Source organism: Branchiostoma lanceolatum, chromosome 11 (genome assembly GCF_035083965.1).
Source record: "Branchiostoma lanceolatum isolate klBraLanc5 chromosome 11, klBraLanc5.hap2, whole genome shotgun sequence".
Taxonomy (NCBI): domain Eukaryota; kingdom Metazoa; phylum Chordata; class Leptocardii; order Amphioxiformes; family Branchiostomatidae; genus Branchiostoma; species Branchiostoma lanceolatum.
In genome coordinates this window covers 15071722-15096654 of record NC_089732.1, presented here as the reverse complement: position 1 = coordinate 15096654, position 24933 = coordinate 15071722, and the positions used below count along the sequence as shown (strand labels likewise).

The window sequence follows — 24933 nt, the reverse complement described above, 5'->3', positions numbered from 1 at the left end:
TGTTTTCCAAGAGAAAAAATAATGTAGACTAAATATATCTTCACAACAAACCAAGATACAATTTTGACATTTTTCCTGATATTTGTACATCTTTTCCGTACCTCGTCAGAAGTCTGCATCTCTTGCACCGAGTACCCATTCTTTCAAACTATGATTCAAACTTGCTGTAGACCAGAAAGATCAATTAGTTTAGTTTTTGGTGGTTTATTTACATTCCAAGCAAATAAAATGGATATTTCTATTCTCTTAGGGTTAGAGATTTGCAACATTTCCAGGAGAAAAGAAGACATTTCCAACTGATGAGGCCACCTCAATTTATTGAATATTTACATTCATAAGCCAGGAAACACCATGAATATTCATGAGCCAAAATATATGAATATTCATGAGCCTTAACACTTTATGAATATGCATGATGATTATTTTGCATTCATGACACATTATGAATACCCAATGAATGTCCAGACAAAAAATACCAGGACTTAACCACCATTAACATTAATCTGCCGGGTTACATAAATCCGCCACTTTGAAAAACAGTGGGTTTGAGGGATCTCTAGTGTAGCACCCCCCAGGTATGCATAGTTTAGATATACAGGAGTACACTGAGGGGGATGCTGGGTTGGAGATCTGTCTGGACGTATCTTTTCAGGGTGACAGAATTATGTACCCTGGTGGAATTATGTTAGGAGATGTTGGAGCGTTGGCAAATAGTAGTGGTCAACCATACACACGCAAAAAAACAAGAAAAGACACTGTAGCCGTATAGTGCCTGTTTAAAACTTGATTTAGGCCCATATCCAGATTAGTTTTGCCTTGTGTGTGGCATTCTCGATGGTTTAGGCCTCGAATGAGCAAAATAAAGTACAGTGCCATGCGGCTACATCAGGCTTTTACCCAGGCAAGCGTCAATGCGTCATTTGGACGCATGATACTAAAATAACAAGGAAATTGGACGCCCTCTTTTTCAGCAGGACGCACAAAGGACCCCCTGTAATTATAGACACATGTTGCTGTGTTACAGTGTTACTGTTGGTTTTTTTGTCCTACCAGACACTGGGACAGCATGAAAACTGATTGACATGCAAGGCTACCAGGAAATTGTTAATCCATAGAGCCCATTGGGAGACAGAGATGAGGGAAGACTAGAACACACCTAACCCCCGCGTCACAGCACCCCCCCTTGTCTAAAAATCCTAGCTAAAAGCCTGGGCTACATCGTCCTATCTGAAGATGTGGCATGAGTGTGTACGGTTCACTTGAGGTTGTCCACTACTATTTACATACTAGATACTAGGTTGTTGTTTGAGTGGACGGTGACGGTGTTACTTGTTGCCGTTAGTCGCTGATTGTCCCCCGATCTGGTACTCAATCAGACAGACGGGGACCGCCTGGTCCGGGTGGAACACCACGTACTCCTGGTTGGTAACCATGGAAACGCCCGACGGAGATGGAAGAAGTCGTCCTGGTGTCTGGGAACAGAAATTGTCAAAATAATGACTTTTGTGAAAATAGCATAATATTTAGGAAAGTTAACATTTCACATTATGTTTAGGCAGAAATATGTATTTCTATAATCATGGTAAATCTTGAAATGTTCACGGTGGTTTTATTTTCGTGATTATGACAAATATGTTTTTGTTCTACAGTATTTTTATGAACCCAAACTTAAAACACCCCCCAGAAAACCTTTCCACTTCTACCACGAAATTAAATTCCCGCTAAACTAATTCACAATAACTGAAAAAAGTTGCTTTGATTTGAATTGTACCACCAGTTACATGCAGATATTGTAATAAGGCGTAGATAATTTGTACGCTAAATAATAATGCTTTCCTTATGTTGTGTTTTATCATTTACGTCTGTCAAGTATGGCAACTAAAGGCAACCAAAGCAATGTTAGGGCCCAAAAAATAGAAATAAAAAAATGCTGAAATCTTTATGATAGTTAAATTTACTAACATTGTTTAGCACATTTGCGTAATAACTTCATACTTTGAGCATTTTAAAACCACGCAAAATCGTGCCGTACGATGATCCCCATAGTTTCACGAGCCTACAAAAATTCCAGCAATGATTTTCAGTGAGTTCTCACATCACACCAACGTCATATTTTTGCATCATGGATGCCGCTATACATTGTGATAGTGTTGTTGGAACTAATCATGTACAGAAATGACTAAATAAATTAACTTTCAAAATTCGGTTTTTGGGCCCTAATATTGCTTGGGTTTCCTTTAATATGAAGGAAATTGTGATTTTGTAAAACAAAGTTTAGCAGGCAACTTACCACAACAGAATCAAAGCCATTTGGTGGTGTTCTCCTGAAAGTGAAAAAGAATGTGTTAATAAGCACCATGGAGAGCTGTGTCAGTGTGAATACTATTAAGCACCAAGGACAGCAGTTTCAGTGGAAATGTCATTCAGTAACAGGGACAGCAGTTTCAGTGTGAATGTCATTCAGCACCAAGGACAGCAGTGTCAGTGTGAATGTCATTCAGCACCAAGGACAGCAGTGTTTGTTTGGATGTCATTAAGTAACAGGGACAGCAGTTTCAATGTGAATGTCATTCAGCACCAGGGACAGCAGTTTCAGTGTGAATGTCATTCAGCACCAAGGACAGCAGTGTCAGTGTGAGGGTCATTCAGTACCGAGGACAGCAGTGTCAGTGTGAAGGTCATTCAGCACTGAGGACAGCAGTGCCAGTGTGAAGGTCATTCAGCACCAAGAACAGCAGTGTGTCTGTGTGAATGTTAGAGAGTAATCAGTGTTGAAACTAGTCATGAATATATGCCAGACTGACAGGTACCTTACGTTTATGTAAGAGATGCTGAGCAACTACTGCTGTTGTAGTGATATTGAAGTATTACTCTAGTTTGGACAGGTTTTACCTTGTGTGGTTTTTCTTCACGACAGACTCTGTCTTCCCAAGTACCACTTCTGCCAACAGAATCTTTCCCAGCTGGACAAAACAAAACATATATTTCAATATTGACATATATTTCAAGATCAAAAATTAAAGCAGCCTGTATACAAGCAGATCTAACAATTTAGTCTGAAAAAAATCAATCCATCTACTTGCTTTTCTGTGTTATGCCTCAGTCATATTCTCACATCCCAGGCCCACCGCATTTATGTAACAACCAACCACCCTAGTGTACTGGCCAGAGATCTGCGCTTCTCACTATGTTTAAGCTGGCCAACCGTCAGACTTTGTTTTTAGCCGTCAGCCAATCAGATATTCCCCTTACTGCTGTTGGAAGGAGAGTTACCATCCAATCACGATGTCTCTTCACTGCAGGCAGTGACATGATTGGCTGATGGCTGGCCAATGTTAACTCAGTGATGACAGAATACAGGCCAAAACAGTGTCTGACATGTAAGCTGTGAGCCTGGCGAAAGAGGATGGTATCAGTTAAATGTCATACTTACTGGACAGAAGTTTGCAGCCTTGGACGGATGTTTGGAGAAGTACAGACCAACTCCAAAGGTTCCATGACTGAAATCTGTCAAGAAGAAGATAGACATGTATATGATATATGTAGATGTTCATGCAAGCAAATATAATGTTGGACACATGTTTATGCATACGTAAAAAGGATGTAAGAAATAAGTAACTGCCATCAATGACCCCCTGGGGATTAGCCCAAATCTGCAGAAATCTGCAGATTTCTGTCTGCAGATTTCTGTTACCTTAGCCAGAAATCTGCAGAAATCCGTGACTTGAGCCAGAAATCTGTGACTTGAGCCAGAAATCTGTGACTTGAGTCAGAAATCTGTGACCTTGAGCCAGAAATACAAAATCCCTATGACTTCTGGCTCAAGTCCCAGATTTCTGGCTCAAGGTCACAGATTTCTGCAGATTTCAGCCCAACTTGCTTAGATATGGGAGGTCAGTCCGGAATTAAACTGGAAGTCCGGAATTAAACTGGAGGGCGTTTTTATGTTAAATGGAGGTCTCGACTTTGAGAAGAGCCACACCCCTAGCATGTTAAAGAACCCATCAAACTTATCGAAACAAGTGCTAAGGGTCCTTCCCAGTTTGAGGTGATCAAAACCATTCCAGTTCAAATGGGGTAGGGAATTTCCAGAGCAGCCTTTTGTAACCCCTGCATCTCCTGTTGGTTTGTGATTACAATTGAGTGAAAACAAAACAGATAAGTGTGGCAATTAAAAATTATTGCCATAGCGAAGATGTCTGGGTTGATCTTACTTCACTGTAAAGAAAGTACCAACTTAGCACTCTTTGGTTCTGCCATGATAATATTTGTTAACAAAGTACTAAGTCAGTAAGGCGTCTGCCAGGCCAGTCAAGTTCTTGTGGTAATAGATCAACTGGGGTGGGTTGAAAACCCTTTTCGAACCAAGAACACTAGATTCCGTGTAACTCCCTGAAACACTCCCAATAGTACGAAATTGGACACCACATAAGTAGGTCATCTGTCATCGACCTGCGTGCTGGAATGCCAGACCTTACTAACAAGGTATAGAGTGACAGGCGAGTCCACAGACGGATTTCTGTAAAATTCTGGGAAATCTTGCCGGAATGCCAGACCTTACTAACAAGGTATAGAGTGACAGGCGGCGTCCACGGACTGATTCCTGTAAAATTCTGGGAAATCTTGCCAGAATGCCTGACCTTACTAACAAGGTATAGAGTGACAGGCGAGTCCACAGACGGATTTCTGTAAAATTCTGGGAAATCTTGCCGGAATGCCAGACCTTACTAACAAGGTATAGAGTGACAGGCGAGTCCACAGACGGATTTCTGTAAAATTCTGGGAAATCTTGCCGGAATGCCAGACCTTACTAACAAGGTATAGAGTGACAGGCGAGTCCACAGACGGATTTCTGTAAAATTCTGGGAAATCTTGCCGGAATGCCAGACCTTACTAACAAGGTATAGAGTGACAGGCGGCGTCCACGGACTGATTCCTGTAAAATTCTGGGAAATCTTGCCGGAATGCCTGACCTTACTAACAAGGTACAGAGTGACAGGCGAGTCCACAGACGGATTCCTGTAAAATTCTGGGAAATCTTGCCGGAATGCCTGACCTTACTAACAAGGTATAGAGTGACAGGCGGGTCCACAGACGGATTCCTGTAAAATTCTGGGAAATCTTGCCGGAATGCCTGACCTTACTAACAAGGTATAGAGTGACAGGCGGCGTCCACGGATGGATTCCTGTAAAATTCTGGACATTCTTGCTGGAATGCCAGACCTTACTAACAAGGTATAGAGTGACACTTGTGAAACGGGCCTAAAATATACTATTAAGCTCGCTCCTGAAGCTTCGCTAAAAACCTACCCTGTTCGCTGAAGCCGTACTTGATGAGTTCGTTCATCCTGGAGGTGGGGTGCTCCAGCCCTCCACAGAAGTACAGCTTCATACAGAGGCTCGGGTCCTGTAACTTCTGTCTCCATGTGTGGAAACTCTCCACTGCTGAGGGGGTCAGGCCTGCCTGAATATGCAGAAAGGTGATGTTTATTTTCAATGATAGAGACATCCTAGTATTCTGTGAATAGCTTCATCAGGTTGGTAAGTCACTGAATAAAAAAGACTATTTTTACACAACCAAGAGATTTATTCCACCAACGTTTCGGTGACCATAGCTGTGTATGCGTTATACACTTCTGTACGTTTGGGACCGCATAGTGATGTCATCCCGTGATTGTACATATTATGTATACTTTGCGTTTGGGATTGCATCTCATTAATATGTATAAGCAGCAACACCTGTGCTGCATTGCTATGTGTACCAGAATTGCCTTGAAGAAGGTGACAGATGCATGGTCGACATAACGTCGGTGGAATAAATCTCATGGTTGTGTAAAAAGAGTCTTTTTTATCCTAGTATTCTATTATACAGTAAATATTATATGAAGAAAGTAAATTCTCTCACTTCAGATCTATTGCTAACTCCATTATCAATGAATGAATAAAGTTTATTGTACATTTTTGCCCCACTGGGCTAAGCACAGGTCACAATTGTTAAAAACCACATACATATTGGGGGGCGTCACTATCTCAAGACTGTATATGACTGTCTCGTCACATGATAATCAACATGACACGTGACAAGAGAACTCCAAGATGAGATCTGACCCTAATACCGGGTTGACGAAGAGACAGAGAGTTTGTCTCGAAAGCTCCCCAGAGCAATCTTTTTTTATGTTGTGTGTAATGCTTAAATGTTTGTCAAAAAAAAAATTATACATATTCATGTGCATATATAAACATCTGTGCTTTCAACTTCCAATGACATAGCCGTGTTAGATCGTCTGTGAATAGTTTCATCAGATTGGTATTAAGTAACTGGGTAACAAAGTTCTTTGTACAAGTGTTTTTTATACAGCTGAAGTTTCAGTGACAGTCTGCCACCTTCCTAAAGCCCCCGTCACAAATAAGAAATTCAGCTCGGCCAACGTGTTGGCAAGCTTGGAATGTGCATTTTCGGCCGAAGTACGGCTGACGTCCTTTCGATTACGTGGGCTTCGGGCAATTTTTAGAAATAAAAGTTGATCAAAATATTGGGCTTTCACCAGGTTAGTGGATACTGACTTCGTCCATGTTGAAGAGATGGTACCATCTCATGGGGGATTTTTAGTTTTTAGTGTTCGACGAAAGTTGCCCGAGATTTTCATTGGAAAATATGGTCGGCGCTCGGGCGATATTGAAATTCGGCAAGCTTCGGGCAATCTGCAAAGTCGGCCGACGCTCACATGAATTGTGACACCGGCTTTAGGGTAAGATGTAACCTTCATCAGCAGTGACAGAACATATCACATGAAATAACTGACTACAACAGACTGGGACGGAGCCAAGGTGATAGACAGGGAGGACAAAAGATGCACTTGTTGGATCAAGGAGTCTGTATGGATCAGAAAATCCACTCCAGTCATGAACTTTGACGAGGGAGCCTATACACTCAGTCACATTTGTGTCTGGATTCTTCACAATGCAGCTGTAGCGCAAGCTAGAACTGTCCAGTCCTAGTAATCATTGCCCTAAAGCCGGCGTCACAATTCATGCAAGCGTCGGCCGACTTTGTAGATGGCCCAAAGCTTGCCGAATTTCAAAATCACCCGAGCCAATGAAAATCTCGGGCGATGTCCGTCGAATACTAAAAACTAAAAATCCCCCATGAGATGGTACCATCTCTTGGACATGGACGAAGTCAGTATCCACTAACCTGGTAAAAGGCCAATATATGGATCAACTTTCTATTTTCTAAAAATCGCCCGAAGCCCGCGTAATCGACAGGATGTCGGCCGTACTTCGGCCGAAAATGCACATTTGAAGCTTGCCAACCGAGCTGAATTTCTTATTTGTGACGGGGGCTTAAGGAACCTGACAGACGGCCACCAAAATGTCTGCTTGGATAAAAAACATTTGGTTGTGTACAAAGAACTGACAGAGTCTACAAAGCCTACAGCCAGGACTTCGCCACCCCCAGACCCCGGGGAATACCACCCAAGAGATGGAAAGACTAGATTTTGAAGGATACTGGGTTAAACATTCGGGAAGCAGAGGCTAGGGCAAAGGACAGGACTTCCTGGAGGATCCACCTGGAAAGCAAGGAGCCAGTTTCTGGCCTGTGCACATAGGCAGTAGGCAAAGAACTGAGTATGAGTTATCCTGTGTTAGATCATATTTACCGGTGTAATATTTGTGACTTCCACCATGCCCTCGATGTCCGAATCCTTCTTCATTCCCAACCGAAAGTCTTCGGCAACTTGCCACCATTCTGCTGTGTGTGCTAGCTGGGACAGAAAGTCCTCAGTTTCTTAAAGAAAAAAAAAGAAACTGATTCAATATTTCATACAACATTTAGGCCACACCAATTTGATTTCTTGGTTTACAGATTTTTAGAACGAGGACATCATTAAAACAGAGGGCTGGGGTGAAAACTTGCACCCGACCCTGACTCACTGTGTGCATCAAAATACAAACTTTCCTCTGAGATTCTGTGTTCATGTTGATTTTCCAATCTAGCATTTTATTAAAAATTCCATTAACCAAGAAATTAAATTGGTGTGGCCTTACATAACATAATGGGACTACATGTATATACATGAGAGTTTTCAAGCACAGCCATGATATAAACTTTCTGAATCTCAAAAAGATCCTTGTAGTACCATGAAAGTTTAGTTTGTAAAATACATTATGAAGAGATAAATTTTCTTCAACTCAAAAGTTGGTCAGATAGCTGAAGAAGATTCTGATCCAGTCAATCGAAAATTCCTGTGAGTCCAATTTTTTAGTTGGAAAACAGTTTGTCTTCTCATAACAATCCATAAAATGAACACCGAACTTTAAAATATCTTCACTAGTGTATACAAACTAGCACCCTGCCCATGCCCTAAAAGTAGACTTTTCCCTGTTCAAAGACCATGCCCACAAAATGTAGCCGAAAATGAATTCCCAGGGGAATTCATTCATGGAATATTCTGAATATTTGCATTTCGATCGTAGTACAGTAAAAAATGTCTCCGCCCCTGAGGCGTCGCCAAAAAATGATAAACACTAAACCAAAGAAGGGCGAATCAAAGTTCAGAAAAGAACACAACAGGAAACATTGAAATGAGATTGCTGCACTGTATAAATGGGACTATTCAACAAACAGTGGACAAACCCCAATGCACCATCTCTCCAGACATTAACCAGTGCAACAAACAGGCAAAAAAATTTGTTATAACATGTAGTAAACAAAGGTGGTAAAATAAGTAAAAATCATTATCAAGTGATAACAAGTGGGTTCTTATAAACTACGCACAAAAAGTTCGGAAACTTAGCTTTGGTCGATCATATTTCCGTTATTTTTTTTACCGATTTCAATGTATTACATATCATTTAAAAGCTTATTTGATTTCCTTTCCCATGATACCAAACTTATTGTGATTGCGAGTTCATGAAACGAGCATAAGGCCTGCTAAAGTGAGTGGGTCGAAGAAATAAAGTGCCCAGATTACCTTACTAAAGTCAAACATGCTATTCCGTACATATTCTTCTGTTGATATTGACTTCTGTACGAGGGTATTGTGAAAAATCAACAAGAATAAACAAGACATATTCATGAAAGCTAAGTTTATTCTTTATCAAAACCAACAATCTGTGTCTTAGTAACGGGTTAGCAAGGAGTCTTAGTAACGGGTGGCCCAGCCACGCGCTCTCACTACAGCACGGCACCTCCTCCTCATACTCGTCACCAGTCGCGCAATGCGATACTGTGGGATAGCGTCCCATTCCTCCACCAGCAGTCGTCCTAGGTCAGCCAGCGTTGTTCTCTCGGTCACTCTTGCACGGACAGCTCGCCCAAGCTGATCCCATAGATGTTCGATGGGGTTCAGGTCCGGGCTCTTAGAGGGCCACTCCATCCTCTCTACACCTGCATGCTGGAGATGGTCGGCGATGATCCCTGCCCGGTGTGGGCGGGCGTTATCATCTTGCAGCAAGGCATTCGGCCCCATGTTATGGAGGAAAGGGATGGCCACCGGATCAAGTATTGTGTCACGATATCTTTCTGCATTGAGGGTTCCTGGTACAGGTCTTGTCTTTCCCCTGGAGGTTATGCCTCCCCATACCCCAATGTTTGTTGTGAAACAATAACAAAAAATAACACCTGTGGATACCGTTGCAGGACGCAGGTGTTTATGTGGTGCAATTGGATCTTCGATATGCTAAAAATAACCTTGGATGTTCTGTGTGCTAGAAATAATCTTGGATGGTCTGTGTTCTAAAAATAACATTAGAACCTGAGGAAACAATATATTGAATCATCATCCGCGCCCATACCGATAGGATGTCACAGCGCGCGTATGACACCAACAGGGAATTTGGGGCACTTTTTCTCCGTGACCCACTCACGTTATTAGTCCTGGTACTTGTTCCGTGGGTTTTCAATCACAATAAGTTTGGTATCATAGAACAGGGAATCACACAAGCTTTATAATGATATATAATGCATCAAAATCGGTATAAAAACAACAGAGATATGATCAACCAAAGTTAAGTTTCCGAACTTTTTGTGCGTAGTTTACTATAAATCACTTATCACATAAGGTGAACACAGTGGCTAACATTTCACTGTAGGAGACAGAATTTTCTTGTGATTTGAAGTTCACTGTGAATACAGGGTGTACAATGCAGTAGTATACAGTTTGAAATGTTTGTGGTCATGTTATGCTCACAGTATAATAGGAAAGCAAAAACAGTGAACTTAGAAATAGTTCTAGAAATACAGTAAGTTGCGTTTTTTTCTTCTTTACCTGTGACAGGTATCCTAGCATTTATGCTATTTGAAATAAGCTGCTTGAGTGGAGAGCTCTTTGTTCCTCTGATTTCTGTACTTGTCATAAGTTGTGTTAATGGCTTGCTGCCATGTACTGCACTAGAGGCTGGAGTTGGTACTGCAGGAGATAGGTGGCGCTGTTGCACTATCAACTGCTCCTGAGGTTTGTCTGATAGCTGCTGTGTTCCACTGAGTGCAGCCTCCTGCAGGTTGTTTAAGAACAGCTGATTGGACGTCACCAGCTGCTGGAGGTCGTTGATCACGCGGCCGGGGTTGTCCGAGGTCGGCGGGGTTTGCGACACAAGCCAAACCGTCGTTTTCAGCGTGGAGATTTGGCGGTTGATGTCGCTGATAGCTCGTTCGATGGCGTCTGCCATCCAGACTGCAGGAATGACATTGCAGCATTATCTTTCCACTGTCCTACTTCTGGAAAGCTAAATCTAACTGTAAACTAGAACTCACAATTCCCGTTGCCGCATTGGTATTTAACTTGGCATATCGTTTGCTAGATTGCGTGTGGTGATGCACATTGTCTATTCTACAATTGAATGTAATATTTACTATACGATCACAGCAAGTAGCGAAAGAATCTACCCTAATTCTGCTTGCGACATTTGGTGACAGTGGACCGGCTTTTAAGCATGGTCTCTATGGGAGGGCAGTTCCAATAGTCAATATAGGGGTGCAATTACGATATTGAATTAACGATAAAAGCAGTTACTGTGTAACAAAGAAATTGTGCATCACCACGCCCAACCTTGCTAACGGTATGCCAAGTTACACACCAATGTGATGACGGGATCGTGAGTTCTAGCTGCGAACGCGCAAACAAAAGCATTTCCGATACTCCCGTCAGGAGGTCATCCTCCTTCCCGGAGTAATAAATGCATTTAAGTTCGTGGTGATTTAATTTCGCTGTAGGGAGAAAATGGAGTGTTCACATTGGCTTTTAGCTTAAATTTGTAGTTCAAACGAGTGGCAGGCTGGCAGAAGACAGGACAACCATTTTTTGCGATGATTTTAAGTTTGCAGTGAAAAGTTTATCACGAAAGCTGCAAACATTAAATCACAGCAAACTTAAATGCATTTACAAACAGTAAATGTTCCTATGTTTCATTTTAAGTACATTTCCTTTTGAGATACAACATTTTCAATTTTCATCCTATAGCTTTAAGGCCTTGATAATTTTCCAGCTATGAAATAAGGAATTGAAAGTCAAAGTGAAAGTTTCCAAAGGGACAGATACAACAATTTTTTTCTGGAGGCTATTTACAGTAAAACAAAGTTCTACTATTATTTACTAAGAATATTTGTAAGAAAGAACTTTGAAAGTGTAACAATATTGCACAACACACCAAGGTACAAAGTTCTTGAAATTGGACATTGCAATGAAATAACTAAGTCTTAGATAAATCAATCTATTAGGCACAAGTTCTGTAATAATTATGGTTTACATTCATTTGGATAAACTAATGAAATATACAATCATCATCTAATTCAGTATTCCCAATATAAACAATGTAGAATAAATATGAACATATTGGCTGTCTGGAGTTGGTGCATTGGAGTTTAACCTTCCACCTGCCAAGGTAGCCATTTGGCACCAAATCTGTGGGGTTATGGGGTTTCACTGAAGAAACAAGGTTAGATGAATACCATGCAGGCATAGACAACTCAAATAATTGTAGCAATTAAAAATTATTGCCATAGCAAAGGTGTCTGGGTCGATCTTACTTCATTGTAAGGAAAGTACTTAATATTGGATTCAAAACTAGACTCCCTTTCTCACAGACGAAACATTGCCTCCCTGTCTCTATTTTATAGATATTTTCACGGCCAGTGTTCTGATGAACTTTCACTACTTGTCCCACCACAGAGAACTTTTCAGCGTGCTACCAGGTTCTCCTCTGATTCACACCACTATACTGTACAGCTACCAGCCTCTAAGTCTTTCTATAGTAACAGCTTTTTTCCACGAACTGCAAAACTCTGGAATTCCCTCCCAGCCAACTGCTTTCCCGCCGAATACAACCTACAAACCTTCAAAATAAACACACACCGCTGTCTCTCACCTATGCCACATTAATAGTTTATTTAGTTCAATGCCGAGAAGTGGCCTCTTACGGCCTTGCATTGAGCGAGATCGTTAAAAAAAAAAAAATATGTAGCACTCTAAGTTCTGCCATATTATTTGTTCAAAACGCACTTAGAAATCAGAAAGGTGTCTGCAAAGCAGACATAAAAAGGCACCAAGCAGTTCCCAGCAGATGCAGATATCGAAAGGCCGGAGCACACTCCCATTGTAATGTCCTGTCTCTGCCACTTTTGGATAAGTGGAGTTAGAATCTAGGCCAGAAGTTTAGACATTTGGTTTGCTGGGGCTTCTATGATCATTTTGGTTGTTATTCTAGCTCTATAGGATGTGTTTTCGAGGGGCTACTGTTGTTTTTCCGACACCGCACCCCTCCACGTAAAGCATTCAGTGTAGACTGCCCAAGCGATAACCAAGTTCTTTATCGTTCGGTTGAAAAACTTTGCCTTTTTATATATTCTTGGATATCCTCATGTCTTGGTGTTCACAGAGGTTTTTTGGTGGCACATTCTCCAGAATGGCTTGAACACCTGGATATCTGAAGTATGTACTTGGGGATCACTGAACAGATGCTGCCTTTAAATAGACCTCATGTGATTTATGATGTCATAGAATTTTCAAGCAGGCTGTGATAGAACCAAATAGCGACAATTGGAGGTTATGCTAAGATGTACTTACCATCTGAAGTATAATCAGAATTGTACCACATGTGATACCTTGTTTAGGGGAAAGTGCAGTATTCCTGTGAATCGCTAGAAGGCGCACACATCCAAAGCAAAGAATGATGGGACCTCACGTGATGGCGCCCCTATCAAATCATAATTTTCCTTTGTGTTTCATAAGAGCTGCACAAGGTTCTTTCCCTTAAACGAGGTAGAACCTCAGACTGTGGTATAATTAGGTCTGTCTTTTCCATTACTTAGACAGATGGACTTTGCAGTTTACATGCTTATAATCCAAATACCCTATTAGTAAGTTTGCGATTGTCGTGTCTGACAAAACCCGATTAACGATGTTACCTTTGCTGACTGTCCTGTCCTCCTGCCCCCCCACAGTCAGACCTGCCTCCTTGGCCTGTTGGATCTTCTCCAGCTCCTCCTCCAGAGCTGACACCAGAGTGTTCAACCCTGACGTGTCCTCAATGTCTGAAACAAGAGTTCTGAGACCTCAAACCTCCGTGAAACATCTTTTTTGGTAATACTCTTTATCTTGTCTTGTTAATCCATTGAAAAAAATAATGAAGCATCTTTATCCTGGACTTGGGCCAATTCTACTTTCTGCCACCTTTCTGGGACCTTTCTGGCACCTTTGACCCATGAACTTTCAACTTTGAACTTTATTGAAATGAATATAAATTCTTGTTAGTGTCCCCAACGTGCCTATCATTCAAATGCAAAATGAAAAACTGCAGAAACACATCACTGCCAAAAACAAACAAACACAACAACTGACTAACAAAACCTTTCAGGGACCCAACTACAGCAAACTTCTGAATTAGGGCTGGGTACCACTAGCCCATCATCTCCCTGTGCGAAGGTATTGTTTTTAATCTGTCAGTATTTCCGCCGGTAACGTTATTTGCTATACAATCGTCTGATGTATGACCAGCTGCTGCACCGCATACCTGCAAAGCTGGGGTTATGAAGAAGACTGTCTAGTATACATATCTAATGGTATCACATAATTTTGAAAAAATGGTTTGAAACTTTAACAGACCTCTGCTTTGGTTTGCGTCGTCAACTTGTTTATTTTCAGCCCCGTACAAGTTCCTCATGATGCCCAACTTGTAGTCTAAAAACCTCTTGTCTAGAAAAACAACGAGGAGACAATATGATAAGTCAGTGTCATCAAATTTACTAATTTAGTCACTAGCCACGCTGTTGGTTTCGTGCCTCAATTAAGTACTAGTGTATGTAATTGTTTGTGCCAATATATAGAATTCTTTTACATCAACTCTCAGAGACTCTCTTAGACAACTCTCTTAACTTTTTTAATGTTTAACAAAAAATGGAACAAGCTATACAGAATTCGAAACAAGCATATCAAAAATCTTGCCACACTTTCTGAAAAGAGTAGGTAGAGAACATTCCCAGTGTGGGTGGACAAAACCTTAAAATCTTGTCTTACACAACTTGTTCTTAGAAACTGCACAAAACGGATGTGTTAGACACCTTAAGGCTGTTTACCGGTTCTGCGAAACAAAGACAGAAAATGTTGGTACCTTGTGCCACCTTATCCATTTGTAACTGGTCGTTCCTGTCCTGCAGTGTGTGGATGACATCTCCCTGAGCACTCACCTGTTGTATAGAGAATAATATCTATAATTGCGCATTATTGCTTAAAGCTTTCATTGAAGTGCTTGTAACACCTATGCCACTAAAGAACAAAAGTTCCTGATTACATTTTTCAACCACAATAAGTTCTATTCAATGCACATGCTATTAGACATCTGACAGAAAATACACCCTTCTTGTAGAAATGCCAACTGCACTGGTAGAGATCCTGATTGTGATGTCTGAGACTGCAATCACGATTTTTACAAGTAGAATCACTGATTTTATTATATCACAATACCCTTACATACATAATCATAGACAATTCAAACTCTATACTGCTGGATAAACTACAGAGAATATTTCCGGACATTTCGAGTGACAGCTATCAATCTTCTTCAGCGTCACTAGAATGAACTAGCAGAACCTTACATACATAATCATGCATCATGATATTGTATACCTTTGCCTGTAGTGTAACAATTTCATGCATTATCCTCATCACACATGTCATCTGGCACTGGTAGGCATCAAGGCTCTTTTCTCTCCTGGAAGAAGGGAAAAAATCTAACTTATTATCATATGATTCTCTTTCGTTCTCTCTGCAAATTTGGGAGAGATCGAAAGCTATTCTAGCAAAACCACACACATTCAAATGAATCTCCCTTCAGGAAATGTTTCAAAATTAGTATGAGAACTAAAATCTGTGAGACAAAGTATAAAGGAATGAAGAAATCATACTTTAAGTTCTTTTTTCATTTATTCATACTTTGCCTGATATTAGTTTGCGTACTTCTAATTTTGAAACATTTCCTGAAGGGAGATTCATTTGAATGTGTGTGGTTTTGCTAGAATAGCTGCCGAGCCTCTTTAAACCTTTCTGCAAATTTGCAGAGACCAAAAGAGACTCAGCAACTATAACAGGTTTGAAGACCAGGCTATGGTTTTGCACTTTACAAACTAAATCCTTAAACCTTAATTAGGAGAAAACATAATATAAACTATGATTGAATAAATACTATGTGTTATTATATCACCCCTTCAAAGATTTGTAATTTTCCACTCTAATCAACATACACCAATAGATGGCAAGTATTCAGAGGCTACTACTCTATAGAGGGGTGGGAAGGACGAAATACGTACAATTTCCTGATCTCGAGCTCCATTGCCTTTAGGTCTAACTCTGGATCACTAGACATGCCGTTTAGACCTGACAAAAATTATGGAGAGAAGAAATAACTGTTTACATTGTTAAGTACTTCCCCCTGCATGCAGCCTAACTCTGTAACTAGTTGGGAATTGGGTGCCAAACGCCTACTTCAGAGTCCTAAGGCCACACCATTTTAATTTCTTGGTTATAGATTTTTTTTTAAGATGCTAGATTGGAAAAATCAACAGGAAAACAGAATCTCTGAGGAAAGTTTGTACTTTGGTGCACACAATTTCACCCCAGCCTTCTATTTCATGTAATTTTTTTTTTTTTTCTTAAGTTTTTCAAAAAATCTGTAAGCCACACCAATTTAATTTCTTGGTTAACAGATTTTTTTTAATTTCAGCAACAACAAAAATCATTAAAACATAAGGCCGGGGTGAAAATGTGTGCGTGCACCAATTTGAAAGTACAAACTTTCCTCTGAGATTCTGTTTTTCTGTTGATGTTCCAATCTAGCATTATTCTAGAACTTCCGTTATACAAGAAATTAAATTGGTGTGGCCTAAAGGTTAAGTTTTAGTGACTTGGTATCTCTAGAAACACATATTGACAAGGGAAAAGTGCAGGGAATTCTTCTACATGACGGTATATTTATTAAATTAATACATAAAATTAAAGTAAATACACGTTCTGTTGAATTAGCCCATATACATACTAGTTACAATAATACTGCATTGATCATTATGTGGTGTTTACACACTACAGTTTCTAAGATCAAAACATTCTTTTAATCTGCTTATAATATTTTTACTTTGTATAGTTGCACAATGCACGGATTATCTTCACCAAAAGTATACATTGAATTTACCCAAATGTATAAATTCCTCTTGAGCAAGCAGAGAGAGGGGAAAAGCTTTGAGTGTTAACATTTATGAGTTTGGACGACTCACATTGAGGTATGGATACTTAGTAATTAGATACTTTATTCGGTCCTTTAGCTAACATTAAATTTGTAATAAGTTACTAGTCTTCCTGGAAATAAAATAATTTAGTAATACATACAAATCACATACATTTGTTACAGGTCTGTATCAAATCTACTTCACCTACATGTATGTTACCGGTGCAATGGCCTAGTGGGTAGAGTGTTCGCCTTGCATACGGTAGGTCTTGAGTTCGATCCCAGGCCGAGTCATATCAAAGACTCTAAAAATGGTACATACTGCTTTTTCTGCTTAGCACTCAGCATTTGGGAAAGAGTATGGTAGTTAATCACACCACTACCAGTAGACTAGCCCCCTGCTGTAGTGACTTGCACAAAGTCTGGCCGAAGGCTACCGAAACGGAGATGGGCACCGCCTTATGCACCGCCTGGTGTGGGGAGGACTTTAACTTCACATGTATTCGTGTTATTAAGAGTAAGATATGAAAATGCCTGCATTGGAATTCACATACAGAAATGTATTGAAACTTTTCATAGACTACCTGCATAGGGTGGGATGTAACACATCATGGTAGTGTTGGTCCATTGCTCATCAAATTCACTGAAACAAATAATACATCAAATGTCATGTACCATCATGTACCTGATATGACTGGTGGAAAATCATTTTATGATGACATCAATCAGTTTAGAATGTTTCAGACTGTCACCTTACTTTAACATATAGCAACTTATTAGCAAGATACTCATATCAACACAGGTGTTATCATGTGTTTAAAGGGACTCACCAACACAGAGACAGATATTATAGATATTTTGAGTATTAATGGTTAAATTTAAAGCTCATTGACAAGCGTTTCAGACATCTGGAGACCCTGGCTCTCAAATAACAGCTATACTTAAGACAACACCAGACGAATACATGGAAATGTGTCAGACTTCATAAAAATAATAAACATGTTGATTAATTAAGCTTCAGCTTGAGTGGACCTCACCGGAGTAAATCTGGACAAAAGATGATGATGATGATGATGATTAAGCTTAATGAGCTACTGTGGATTGAAATGAAAATAAACGACACCAACCTGGCTGTAAGGCCTAGGAAAAAAAATGTTGTGTTTCCTGTTACTGTCCTGAAAAAATTAGGGTCGGTAGGTGGGAATTCTTTTTTTTCTTAGATTTCAGTCAAAGTGATCCAACAAGTACACTTAATATCCAACAAGTACACTTAATCTCCTTACTGAAACAATTACAGATTGAACAATTGCAAACAGAATTACAGGTTTTTTATTCCTTTTAGAAAATTTCTGTTTACAGTGCTCGAAATACATTTGAGGTCAACTTGCACTGGTACAGATTGAGAAAAATTACTTGCACCAGGAAAAAATTACTTGCATAAGAGTTGTGAACTATTAACCTTACATCTTATATACAAATTTTAATTCTTTTTTTTCCAATAAAAGACAGTAAGTCAGCTTACTAGTAGTGAGAGTGCTTCATAATCTAGCACAAAAAAAGGCTAGGGTCGAGGGGTTTTTGCTAGGGTTGGTCAGGTAACCGGAAACACAACACTTATTTTCCTAGGCCTTAGCATTTTATAGAATAAATGAGAGTTTTGACAATAGACAGAACCTACCTGAATCTACTGTTGAGAACAACGTCGTCAGAGAAGCCGAATCTCTCAAAGAAGTCTGTGGCTGAGGAGTCGGCATGGACAATGAGGTAGTCGTACGTTCCCACTACAGGGGGGTGTTTCACTTGCTGAAAAACAGGATACAACTACAGTTAAGTATTTGTGCTACATATAGGAAAGGAAAGGAAAGTGATCTGAAACCAGTTTAGCTCAAATGAACTCATTGAACAGATGAGCTAATCTTCCACTGGTCGTGACAGAGAAGACAGACGCTATGCACAGTATTTACAGCTTCATACCGGGGAAATTCCCCTAGCTCTTTTCGACAAGCACAATGAACAGTGGACCACGGCTTAACATCCCGTCTTAAGGACTGCGACCCTTTCCGGTAGCGTGCATGTCGGGTGAGCAACAAAGCCGGAATTGAACCCGGGGCTTCTAGTTCCAGAGGCAAGATCGCTAACCACTGGACTACGCACGCTACTACTTCACATATACTTCAGGTTTGCTATAGTGTTAGTTTAGCGATTAACGGGTCTTTTTATAATATGAATTGGTTTTGTTTTTCTTTTTATTTGAGTTGAATGTGTGATAGTTGTGTGCCCATTTGTTGAAAGTAGAGAGAACGCCTAGCGACCCCCCAAAACACCCTTCCCAATAAAATGTTATGGCGACCCTGTGACGTCACAATTCAAGATGGTGGCCACCACACATAATGCCAATGGATCCAACAAAGGTTTTGCTACGCAAACCTGTAATTGGTAAAAAAAACAATTTATAGTGCGTATACATAGTCCGGTGGTTGGTGACTGTGCCTCCAGACAAAAAGGTTATTTTTTTGGAGGTTTGAATCTCGGCGGTTACTGTTCAACCGACATGCACGCTGCTGGAAAGGGTTGCAGTCAGGTGGGGCAGGACGCTAAGCTATGGTCCACTGTACTCGTCCACTGTTCATTGTCTTGTCAAAAAGAATACAGTACATATATAGTGTCTAGTGCTACGTACCGGTTCTGTGTACCGTACTGTAAGAACTGATTAGGTACAGGTCCAAAATACCGGATCATGAAGTACCGGTACTGTATCGATATAAATTTACACCAAGTACATGTATGTGCTCATTTTTTGACTGATCTCCTAACCTCATGGCCTCATGCAACACCAAATGTGACCAAAGCAACACCTTGGAACAGCATAACTAATGTGCAACAGATCATTCAGGCAGGCCGGGAGTTTTGATAGCAAGGCCAAGGGAGTTTGGCTGTAGGAAACCTAGTTATATTCTTTGAATAAAGATACTGACATTATTGAAGAAGTTCAGAAGAACACATGTTAATTTTTCAAATTAAATTGTTCAGGTACTGAGGTACAGGTACCTAAACCTCTGTACCGGTACCTGTACCTGTACCTGTACCTGATGTTACGTTTAGGTACGCAGCACTAATAGTGTCTGTCTTATCCATCATTAGTAAGTAAGTAACAAATGGACTCACCTTTAGAAGATACCTCCCCATGCCCCACTTGCGATATCTTCTTCTCACGGCAATCAGGTGTAGCTGCACTACCTTCTCCCCTTTGCTGGAAATAAGAACAAAGATCTCATACCTCTGTAAAATATCTAGATATTAAAAGCTTCTTTTAGTTGTAGTTTATTCCACTGTATTCTGCTGCTGCAGTAGTCTGGGCAGTTGCAATCAATCTTTCCGATCACATTTCTTGTATGTCTTTTTTATTTGTAAGTTCATCCTAAATTGTTTTAACCTCATTAACATATCTATGCAGAGTTTTGGATTATAATCTGGCTTTCCAGTCCTTGCCCGGACATTGTGCCTTGGGAAAGGCACTTTACACGACTTTCCCTGACGGTGGAGTGACACCCACCGAGCCACTTAGGCTAAAATGTGTGCCAAAAACACACTACGGATTTGGTGCGCCAATGTGCCAACATCTGCACATTGACATCCACCAAGAACCGTTAAAATTTTTTTTTTTACCATCCTTTCCTTAGTCACTGACAAAAGACAGTGGATACTATCTGAAACGTCAGACTGTTTCAAAACTTTATCCAGTTGCTTGAGTAACTATTTTTGGCGTATCTTATTACCTGGATGTCTAACCTTCATCAATGTACCATCATATCATTAGAAGACCTTGGACATCATGGAAGACAATTGAAAAACTTTGCAGATCGATGTGCCCTTACTGCGAGACCTGTCAAATTGCTTTACTCTTCAACTTCAACTTGTTTAACCCCCAGATAACCCCGGCAAGGGGCAAAGTAGGTCTCTCAAAAATCTTGCCTCTATGAATTTAACCTTGTCCCATCAACTACCAAAACCTTCAACCCTAGCCAAAACATGTGGTTTCAGGACATTGCTGTCGCCCGAGAGGGTCTGCTACCAACCAGCTGGCCTAAAACAGTTCAGGCTAACGAATGTGAGATCCTGACTCCTGTTATGCCAATCCCAGGCTCCCCGTTATGGTCTTATTCCTGTGTTACTCCGCGTGTATACTCCGGCCTAAAAAATAACTGGGCATAAGAGGCATGTGTTTAGGTGGATCTTAAATTGCCTTTTATCGGCCCCACCTGATATAACAAGAATTTGAGACGAAAACCGGTTTAGTACTGTCAGGATTAAGTAGGAAAGTTTTGTCATCCGAGCGATAGGTCGGACATGTACGCATTTTGCTAGCAGTGATACGTTCAGGTGCTGGCGGTACAACAGCGGCCCCGTGCGGATAGTGGGTACCTGCAGTTAAAAATGCGATAAATATCCGCATGACGAACACGTGTGCTTTCAACAGAAAGTAAAACATCTCAAAATTTTTTTTTTTTCTTTCTAGATTTTTAGTCATAAAGTTGCATATTTCAATGTTGATTCCAATGGAACAGCCTATCACAGGAATGAGACCTTATGCCCTGTTGCCGCCTACAAGAACACCTTACCAGTAGGATCGTTCAAATGTTGCACAGGAGAGAAGTCTGGACTCGATGCCCAGGTTCCCCTGCGAAGGCTGGAACCGTCCGTCTCTCCGCTGCTGTCTGCGCTCGCGTACCCTCTGCACGAAGTCGTCTGCACCCGCCGAGAAGTCCTCTTCTTCTTCAGACTCACTGTGCAGTTACAAAAGACCTCTGTCATGACTCTAGAAATCAAACTAAACTTAAACTTTAAGGCAACCAAAGCAATATTAGGGACCAAAAATGGAAATAAAACAAAATGCTGCAATCTTTATTGTAGTGACGTTTATCAACACTGTCTAGTACATTTGTGTAATAACGTCATACCTTGAGCATTTCAAAACCGTGCAAAACATGCCATACGATGATCCCTTAGTTTCGCGAGCCTACAGAAACCCTGGTGACGATCAGTGAGTTCTCACATGACAACGACGTCATATTTTTGCATCATGGACGTCGCTATACATTGTGATAGTGTTAATTGAAGTAATCATGTATAGAAATAACTGAATAAATTGACTTTCAAAATCTGATTTTCGGGCCCTAATATGGGTAATGCCTTTAAGTTTAACACAAACTTTGACAAAGATTTTGGAAACTTGATTTTGGTCTATCTCATCTCATGTATCCCTTAGTGTCTAGTACCTATTTGACCACTGGGTCACCGCATAAGATCTGGTAACCAGTTTCTCCACCCATCTCGGTTTTCTGTTTTTCCTTAAGTGTTTCACATAGTGTCATACCTGATTTTTGAGTTGAGCTTGATATTCTTATCTTTCCAGAAAAGTCTCGTCTGTCATATCTCTGTCAATACATTATCAATTGCATTGTATTACAATGAAATTAAAACTCTTCTCTGCAATGGCATTCCGCTTGTCGTGATAATGACATCATCCCTGCAAAGGAGGATAATAACTAAATATACACACCTACTAGACCCTTCACTTGAGTCTGAGTCACTGAAGACGTCAGCAAATCTTCTCTTGTCCTCGTCTTCTTTCTTCTCCTCCGCCCCCCTCCCACCCTGCTGCCCTGTGTCCCCATCAGCTATGCCTGAGTCCTGAGTACTGCTGGTCGCCGAGGTGCCTCCTGCAGGATGTGACTTACACAGCTCCTCTACTACTTCTACAGGGGGTAAAATTACAGTAATAATAATAAGTTACATTTAACAATGTACAAAATACTTTCACAGGATGCAGGCAAAAATGTCTTATCATTCTTTAAATCATAATAGGCATCCAGAGCATTTTATGAGGCTTGAAACTTGAAGTTGAATAAAAAACTCTAATTTCTAGTCATTCCTACACATAGTGAGTTTCAATAACTCTATACCATAATGGTTACATATATCGACATTAAAGGAGCAACGATATGATGTCATTGTGTGGTGAGAACTGATAGAAATCCAGGCCATAATAGACTCATCCTGACTGTCCATCACGATTAGTGGTTCGACCAATGAGAGAGAGAGTGACTGTATGTCCGTCAAATATTTGCATTTCTACGTTTTGATTTTGCATTTCTATGTTTTGACGGAGGTGGGCGGGGCTGTGGTATCGGTCTATGTACACTAGGCACGTGAAACTAAAAGAACACTATGCAGCTTATTTTTGTGCAGCTTTTGAGCACTTTTGATAAGAAATCCGAACGCAAAAGTGGTAAACAGTGGCATTAAATGTCAATTTCATAAAGATTACAGCATCTAGAATATTTCCAGTTTTCAAGCCTCATAAAGTGCTCTGAGTGCCTTCAATATAATATAATGGTTAATCTTAGCCTGATTGTCAACCTGTTTCAGTTCCAGGCTCTGCCTTCATCAAACGTGTTTGGTGAAGGTATAGCCTGGAACTGAAACAGGTTGACACTCATCAGGCTAGGTTAATCTTATATATAAGGTTAACCAACTATACCAAAGAATGCATATCAATTATGAAATCATACAATATCAATGTTTCTTTATAGCAAAAAGGAATTCATGTGCATTCAGTCAACCACTTGTTAATTTGTTCATTCAGTCATTCAGTCACAGTCATGATAGTACGCCAACTTGTCTTGTTTACATTTAATTTTTCATTATCCATCTAGTATTCTTATGTATGTTGAATAGTGTTTTTCTTCGATGTTATTGCTCGACGTTATATCTATGTGTTTGAGGGTTTGGACTTCTCATAAGCACTTTGATTTTTGCTTGACCCACAATGAATATATATATATATATATATGACTCTAAGACTAAGAAATTCAAACCAAGGAGCCTTACCTCCGGAGTCCCTGAGCATGAGGATGGTCTTGGACCACTTGGCACAAACTGTCGCGTACAGAAATTCCTCGCCGACGTCCGGAAGCGAAACATCGTACAACGCCACGACAGCATGTAGCAGATCTCTGTTGGGGACCTGCCATTGAGAAAAAAAGAGTAAAAAACTAGTTAAAGGTAAAAAAAGGTAAAGCAGTCATCCACGACTGAGGTGAGGCATGATAACAGTTTTCCCCTCCTCTCTTTCTAGCTATCAAAAGAATTTTGTCGTCTTCTTTTGTACCTTCCTTCCCGAGTCTTGTGTACAAGGCTATTGTAGCTTGCCATGCACCTAAAGGCTCACTACAGGTCTTTTCTTAAGCAAATGGAACAAAGACAAAGAAAAGCATGTTATGCATTGTGGACATTTTTGTAAACATTTTCAACAAAGACTTGAAAGAGTTGAAAAATACAAGGTTGACTTGTCAATGGCACAATTCAAGATGAAAACAATGACAGTAATGCGTTTCCACGCCCCCAAAAGGTTTTAAGAGTAAAGACCGTAGGTTGAAACTCTTTTGTGTAAGGACAGGTTGAGAAATGAGGTATTAAAAAAAAGGAACTTAACTTCATAGGATTGGGGGGAGGGCACTGGGGGGGGGGGGGGCGAACAAATCTGGGTTGGACAGGGGGTTGGGTCAAACCGTATATGTTACAGATCATCAACATCAACAAGTCGGCCTATCTAAGTTTTTGTAAAAACTACTGTGCAGAATGTATGCAATGTTGGTCCTAATTCTTAGATATACGGTTGAAAAGACAAGTTTGAAACGTTATTATTGTGGAGTCAAAAAGCACGGGCTTACCCCAGGCACGACATCGATGCAACTTTTCGAGCTCTGCAGAAGTCTCCGAAAATCTACTATTACTGGAGACGCCGTGACGTCACCAGCTCTCAGAGCCTTCCCCGTAACTCCTGCACCTTCTGTGTCGTCTGAAGGAGGTGGTGGCGGCTTCTTAGGTTTTGTTTTATCTTGTCTACAGTGAAATTTAACAGGAGGAAGTTTGGTCGTCAGGGACTCGCTGAGAGACGCCATGTTGCCGGTGAGTTGTTGTCGGGGTCATAGGTCAGAGGGGAAAGGCGACTTGGCGGGAAACAAGGAACGGAACAGGTGGTTCGTTGGAAATAAAGCCTACATATAGTTTCGGAATTACACACGCTTTCTTTCTCTCTCCTCTCTTGATAAACAAACAAACAAGCGCACATACAAAACAAACATTTGCAAGGCTTATATGATACATTTCTTGTCGCCGAAACCGAAAACTGGCTGTGTCGGCGCCACGTCAGTGGAT

At 40.5% G+C, this 24933-nt stretch overlaps 1 protein-coding gene across 1 annotated transcript; it reads right to left on the bottom strand.

The window, feature by feature from the left end:
• Positions 1-1231: 1231 nt before the first annotated feature.
• On the bottom strand, positions 1232-24710 carry LOC136444300 (uncharacterized). Its single transcript, XM_066441813.1, has 19 exons — positions 24447-24710; positions 23605-23740; positions 22274-22469; positions 21333-21497; positions 19879-19963; positions 18392-18516; positions 17298-17356; positions 15803-15869; positions 15123-15207; positions 14608-14683; positions 14103-14192; positions 13406-13531; positions 10272-10676; positions 7662-7789; positions 5311-5464; positions 3434-3507; positions 2893-2963; positions 2291-2324; positions 1232-1472 (listed from the first exon to the last, which is right to left on the bottom strand). Exons 1-19 carry the CDS (start codon positions 24675-24677, stop codon positions 1326-1328), a joined length of 2454 nt encoding a protein of 817 aa, XP_066297910.1. The 5' UTR covers positions 24678-24710; the 3' UTR covers positions 1232-1325.
• Positions 24711-24933: the final 223 nt, after the last annotated feature.

Bases quoted from the DNA above. Each gene is read 5' to 3' on its own strand.
- LOC136444300 (XM_066441813.1), bottom strand. From the start codon at position 24,677: ATGGCGTCTCTCAGCGAGTCCCTGACGACCAAACTTCCTCCTGTTAAA. The intron at 15,870-17,297 runs GTAGTCTATGAA...AATTTTTGTCAG, and splicing joins TTACATCCCACCCTATGCAG to GTCTAAACGGCATGTCTAGT. The intron at 3,508-5,310 runs GTAGGTTTTTAG...TCTTCTTGACAG, and splicing joins GTACGGCTTCAGCGAACAGG to ATTTCAGTCATGGAACCTTT.